The 6,425-nt window shown below is 62.6% G+C and overlaps 1 protein-coding gene across 1 annotated transcript; it reads left to right on the plus strand.

Moving 5' to 3' along the window:
• Positions 1-518: 518 nt before the first annotated feature.
• Positions 519-6,007, plus strand: BHLHE40 (basic helix-loop-helix family member e40). Its single transcript, XM_059664579.1, has 5 exons — positions 519-883; positions 1,047-1,116; positions 1,385-1,492; positions 2,373-2,496; positions 3,732-6,007. Exons 1-5 carry the CDS (start codon positions 804-806, stop codon positions 4,586-4,588), a joined length of 1,239 nt encoding a protein of 412 aa, XP_059520562.1. The 5' UTR covers positions 519-803; the 3' UTR covers positions 4,589-6,007.
• Positions 6,008-6,425: the final 418 nt, after the last annotated feature.

Here is a 6,425-nt window from a genome sequence, read left to right on the forward strand (position 1 = left end):
GCTGGGCCGAGGAGCGAGGGGATATTCCTCTCCCGCCTTGAGTCAGACGCTGGCGGATCCGTCCTCCCCCGTCCCTCCCGGGAGACGGGAACTTACTTCATTTCCCTGGGGCAGGTTCGCCCACGTTACCACCCACCCCCTGGCTCCCCTTCCAGCCTCGGCGCCCCCCCACCTCCCCCCCGCCCCGCTGGGCAGGACCCAAGCTGCGCTGCCACCCCCTCTTCGGGGAAAGGCAGCCGCACCGCAGACACCTGGGGGCCCGGCCGGGGTGGGGGTGGGGGCCCCTCGCAGCCGCAAGAGCGTTGTCCAACACGTGAGGCTCATGTGATGAAGCCGGGGGAGGGCGGGCCGGGCGCTCCTTCCCTCCCCGGCAGCGGCCAGACGTGCCTGGAGTCACAGGGTAGAACACGTAGCTCCAACCCACCCACTCGCTCCCATTTAACCCAGCCCGCAGCCGCTCCATTACTCCGCGGCTCCCCCGCCCTCGCTGCCCCCCCGCGCTCCTCGCGCCTCCCCGCCCGCCCCACTTCTCATTCACTTGGCTCGCGCGGCGCAGAAGGCGCAGGGAGCACACACCGCCAGGCTGTGCGCAGCGCCGGAGCCAGCGGCCGCCGAGACCCCGTGCACGCCCCCAGCTGAAGCGAGCAACACCTCGCGGCCGCCGCTCCCGGCAGCCCGGCGCATTTCGGGGAGCTCGTCCCCAGAGGAAGCCCAGCCCAGAGGCTCCGAGGCGCCTCCAGGACTGCCCTCCCCCGGCGCTCGCCTGCAGACAGGAGCGCACAGTGGCCCCGGCTCGCCGTGCCATGGAGCGGATCCCCAGCGCGCAGCCGCCCCCCTCCTGCCTGCCCAAGGCACCGGGACTCGAGCCCGGGGACCTACCGGGGTAAGTGGGCACCCCTGGCCCCTCGGAGCCTCCACTCCAGCCCTACGTGCCGCACCGCTCTCGGCTCGGAGCAGTTCCGGGCGCACCCGGGGGTCCTTGCCCGCCAGGCTGTGCAGCCCGGGCGCACGCAAACTCACCACCCTCCTGGCCCCTCTCCCTGCAGGATGGATTTCGCCCAAATGTACCAAGTGTACAAGTCGAGGCGGGGAATAAAGCGGAGCGAAGACAGCAAGGTAAGATCCCCCTCGCCCCGGGGAGCCGCACGCAGCCCCAGCACGCGCTGAGTTTCCAAGAAAAGTTTTCTCACTCGGAGGCTGGAGGGGGGTCTGCCTGGTGCGGGCGCGGCGTCTCCCCCGAGCAGCGTGGAGGAGAAGGGGCTGGAGCGGGTGGCTCTGGGTGTGACTGCCGCGCTGCCCCGACTCTTCCCGAGCCGCGGGGTGGGGAGGAGAGGGCTGCTCGCCCCGGCCTCCGGCGCCCACCGCCTCCCCGTGCGCCTTGCAGGAGACCTACAAACTGCCGCACCGGCTCATCGAGAAAAAGAGACGCGACCGGATTAACGAGTGCATCGCCCAGCTGAAGGACCTCCTGCCCGAGCACCTCAAACTTACAGTAAGTGAGAAGCTGGCCGCGCTCCCAGCCGGCTCCCCGCCTGCAGGGCGGGGGTCACTCGCCGCCTACAGGCCCCGCGGGGAACTGCAGAGCCGAGGGCTGGGTCCCGGCCGGGCGCCTCTGTTTGGGGGTACCCTTGCCCAGGGCTGGGGTTTCCGGGTAGCCTCATGCCAATGAGTGAGAACCGCTCGGACTTCTCCAAGTTGGCGCCAACCCCAGCCCGCCTTCCCCTCCGTGAGTTTTAGACTTTCCCTTCTGGTGGCGGATGTTCAGGCTTCCCGAGTTTTCTGAGCTGAGTGAACGACCAACACACAGGTTTTATTTACCTGCTTTTCTCCCCCACCACCCTTCTTTTTTTTTTTAATAAGAGGACCCGTTTTGATGTGATTTTCATGTCCTGTCCTTTCTTGGCAGTAGCCAGTAGCTTACCAGCGTGGCAGCCTTTGGTTGGGGAAAGGGGAAAATAGTATTTGGGGAGGAAGCAGAAGCCGGGTGAGCTGGGCGTTAGGAGAGGGGGTCCGGGAAAGCCTCTTGCCGCCAGGGACGGCATTGCCTCCAGGGACGACAGGCGACAGGCGGCAGAGGAACGTTAGCCTGGTCGGGAGGGAGGTCCCCCTGCCGCAGCTGCTGGAGAAACGGACCTGCCAGCGCCTTTGCCTCAGGTCGCGGCTGCTTCCAGGCGCCTCCAGGGACAGGGGCACTCGTCTTCCTATTTTGTCACCAGGCGTATATATTTCCTTAATCTGTGCCTTTAAAATTAAACTCAGCCAACCAGGAAAGGCCCCCCTCCCCCCGCCCTGCCCTAGACGTTTCTCATTGCTAACGAGTGTCCCAGAGGCAGGCCCTGTGAGCGCGCTGCTGACGCAGGCTCTTTCCGTAGACGCTGGGTCACCTGGAGAAGGCCGTGGTGCTTGAGCTCACCTTGAAGCACGTGAAAGCCCTGACGAACCTAATTGACCAGCAGCAGCAGAAGATCCTGGCCCTGCAGAGCGGGCTGCAAGCCGGTGAGTGCCCGTGCCTGGCCCGCATCTCCGGGGGCGCGGGGGCCGGGGAAGGGGGGGCTCCAGCACAGACAGAGCCTCGGGCCCAGCGCCTGCTCTTAGGAACATTCCTGCCCCGCACAGCGCGTGCACGTTCCCGCTGGGGGAGATGCCGGGTCAGCGTTCTCAGAGGTCGGGCTTTTCGAGTGGGCACGCCGCTGTGCCCCACCTGGCAGGGCAGCCTGGGGGTCAGATGGTCACTGGTTCTTGGCCATTTTGGCTTCGGAGTTTCTGGGTTCCGGGAGTTTCCCCCTTCCTCGTAAAATGCGAAGGCCCCTGGAATTCGCATGTGGGCGCTCACAGTCATTCCCTGGAGGAGGCGGCGCGGGCATGCCCCCGTGTTTTCCTGGGTGCCTGCTTCCTCGTGGCTCAGTGTGTGGCATGGCCCTGGCAGGGTGACAGCAGGAGTTTTTCCTGCATTTCATGTGGTTCCCTGAATAGCCACTAGGTATCTCAGCGAGTTGCGCAACCTAACGAAACTCCTGGCGTTTCATCATCCGGGGCTACTCGCCTCCCAGAGAATCACACTCACCCTCACCTTCCAACCTTCCCTGCGCTATTCAGCCGGCTGGCCGGGGGGGGGGGGGGGGGGGGGGACGACGGGACTCCTGCCCACTCCCTCATCCCATCCTTCTCCGCCCTCCTGCCGGGTCCCTCGCTGGAAACAGATACTCAAACCATCGAATACATGGCAAAGGATTCAAAGAGCCTGTCTGTTTACAGACGGCAGCGTGACTGTCGTGGGAATATGTCACTGAAAATTAGGTGACTTGAGGTGGCATCATTCCTTCATTCTTTCATTCCACGGCCATCTGGCCTCTGTCCGTCTTCCTGCGGTGACGCCGAGGTTGTGACCACGGACTCTTTGGGTTAGAAACACGCTCGGCTCCCATGGCCGGGTCCCTTGTCCTGAGAAGTCAGGGACCACCTACACATTCCACCAGGGGGACGCTGGCTCGCCTGTTAGGACGGTCTGGTTCTCTGATGGATCTTATGCAGCCATTACACCCATGTGGTTTCGATTTGATTCCTTACATGTTCAGGGCAGCCCGCATCTTCTCTGGCCGTGTTCCTTCTGGAGTTAGGAACACAGATGCCCGCGTGTGTTCGCAAACAGGGGAGCACCTGGCCTCGGGGGGCTGGTGTCCGGGTGAACCCCGGGGCCTTCTGAAATGCCTTCCTTCTCCGTGTCCACCCAGGTGAGCTGTCGGGGAGGAACGCCGAGGCGGGGCAGGAGATGTTCTGCTCGGGCTTCCAGACCTGCGCCCGGGAGGTGCTGCAGTACCTGGCCGCTCACGAGCACACGCGCGACCTGAAGTCCTCGCAGCTCGTCGCGCACCTGCACCGCGTGGTCTCGGAGCTGCTGCAGGGCGGCGCCTCCCGGAAGGTGTCGGACCCGGCGCCCAAGGCCGCGGACTTCAAGGAGAAACCCAGCGCCCTGGCCAAAGGCTCCGAGGGCCCCGGCAAGAACTGCGTGCCCGTCATCCAGCGGACTTTCGCCCACTCGAGTGGGGAGCAGAGTGGCAGCGACACTGACACAGACAGCGGCTACGGAGGCGAGTCTGAGAAGGGCGACGTGCGCGGGGAGCAGCCGTACCTCAGAGGTGACCACGGACGCAGGTTCGCCGCCGGAGAACGGATCGGGGCCATTAAGCAAGAATCCGAAGAACCCCCCACGAAAAAGAGCAGGATGCAGCTCTCAGACGACGAAGGCCGCTTCCCTGGCAGCGACCTGATCGGCTCCCCGTTCCTGGGCCCGCACCCACACCAGCCCCCCTTTTGCCTGCCCTTCTATCTGATCCCGCCGTCAGCCACCGCCTACCTGCCCATGCTGGAGAAGTGCTGGTACCCCACGTCCGTGCCCCTGCTCTACTCAGGCCTCAACGCCTCCGCCTCAGCCCTCTCCAGCTTCATGAACCCGGACAAGATCTCGGGCCCCTTGCTCATGCCCCAGAGACTCCCTTCTCCCTTGCCATCGCACCCGGCCCTCGACTCCTCCGCCCTGCTCCAAGCCCTGAAGCAGATCCCCCCTTTAAACCTGGAAACCAAAGACTGAACTCTGTAGGGATCCTGCTGCTTCGCTTCCCATCCTCCCTTTCAAAAAAAAAAAAAAAAAGTGTGTTTGTGTGAGCACAGGGCGACTGTTCCGGGGTGTGTGCCAGGTCGTCCGAGGCAGGGGGAGAAGAGCTGGGGGTGGGCGTGTGAGCTGTGTGTTGGTTTAGGACCTTGGGGTGCCATGAAGGATGGCCTGCCGCCAGCAGACCTGGGGGGTTGTCGCAGGACCTCTGGGCTCGTCCCCACCCAGAGAATAACCTCTGGCTACCAGTCAGCTGGGTTTTCAAAAGCTTCCGAGGCTGGGTCTGTGAGTCAGTCTCCGCTCTGGGATCGGGCCAGTGGCTTTGAGAAAAAGGTACTTTCAAAAGAGGGCTTTCCAACACGCAGTTCCCAGCCGGCTCCCCTGACCCCGCCCGCCTCCCTCGCACCCTGGCCGTGACTCACCGCGCAGGGAGAGGGCGGCCAGGCCCAGCTTTCCGCTAAGCGGCGAGCTGGCCCACGGGGCCTCGCACGATCAGGATCGTGGTCTGGGGAGATTTCCGCAGGCCCGCTCCCCACCCTGCCTCTGCGGCAGGGAGAGCGCAGTTCCCTCCCCGGCTTTCGGGGTGATGGGCTGGCTGAGGAACTGAAAGGGCCTCAGACAAGCCCAGCTGCAGGGGTGTGGGCGCGGTCCCCGGGGGCCTCGGGCACCTGTTTCCAGGTCTCGCTGTCCAGGGAGCCACGCCAGGGTCTGAGAGATGCAGACGCCGAAGTTCCCAGCGCCCCAAAGTGCATCAGGCTGCCTAACACCGCGCTACCTTCCACCAGCCAAGACTCAGTTTTCGGTTCTGGCCTAAAGCTCCTTGTAACCAAGCTTAGCTTCCTGAAGGCCTGCCTGAGCCTTTCACAAGACCCTTTCCGTAGCCTAATGCCCTCCCTGCCCCCCCCCCCACGCACACGCACACACGTACCACCACCACCAGGGCACGTGGAGTCTCCTTCCGAGAAGGTTTCAAACCTCTGGGTGCAGGGGACCTGTCCCGGACTTGTCCAGCCAGGCCCGCACCAGCCCTGCGTTTTCCAAATGCACGACGCTTGGCCGCCGACCGTGTTCTCACTCTTTCTTTCCCTGTTTTTATTTTGGTATCAAGTCGTTGCCTTTATTTGTAAAGCGGTTATAAATATATATTATATAACTCTATTGAAGAGGAGAGTTTCAGGGGTTTATTTGTATAACTACTTGATCTGCACCTCGAGGACAATGAATGTACTCCTGTTGCTGGAGAGAGGGCTGCGTCTCTTTTGCTCGGGGGAGAGGTACAGTGTTTATATTTCGGAGCCTTCCTGAAGGTGTGAGACTGTAAATATTTTTATCGATGAGTCGATGTTGAGTGGCTGTCTTAAAGGACTGAATAAAATCGCGCTCTTCCCATGGAAGGGACAGACGGTGTCTTGCATTTCTTAGAAGAACGCGATGGTGAGGTGTGGCTGCCCCCTGCCCTCTCCCGGCCTGAAGGCGGCGACTAGTTAGGTGACTAGTTAACCGCGGTGCCCTGCCTTTCGGCTTCTCCCAGCCTTGCCTCCAGACACAAGGGGCCTAGTCAATGTCAGAGGCAAACATTTGCTGAAGTTTGGGGTTTTGTTTTTTGTTTTTTAACTAACCTTTGCTAGAGGTTTATCATCACCTCATACTTCCTTCCACGGTTAAGCAAAAAAGGGCATCTCCCACCCCACGCCCCCTCCCCGGCCACCTTCCTTAGGACTTGGCAGAAAATCAAAGAATGGAACCGGGGCCTCGGTGTCTGGGGAGCGTGGAGGAGGGCGGGCAGCGGGGGGAAGGTTTCGTAGTGGTCACAGGC

The sequence above is a fragment of the Myotis daubentonii genome, chromosome 14, assembly GCF_963259705.1.
Source record: "Myotis daubentonii chromosome 14, mMyoDau2.1, whole genome shotgun sequence".
Lineage (NCBI taxonomy): Eukaryota > Metazoa > Chordata > Mammalia > Chiroptera > Vespertilionidae > Myotis > Myotis daubentonii.

Bases quoted from the DNA above. Each gene is read 5' to 3' on its own strand.
- BHLHE40 (XM_059664579.1), top strand. From the start codon at position 804: ATGGAGCGGATCCCCAGCGCGCAGCCGCCCCCCTCCTGCCTGCCCAAG. The intron at 1,117-1,384 runs GTAAGATCCCCC...TGCGCCTTGCAG, and splicing joins AGCGGAGCGAAGACAGCAAG to GAGACCTACAAACTGCCGCA. The intron at 1,493-2,372 runs GTAAGTGAGAAG...CTCTTTCCGTAG, and splicing joins CCGAGCACCTCAAACTTACA to ACGCTGGGTCACCTGGAGAA.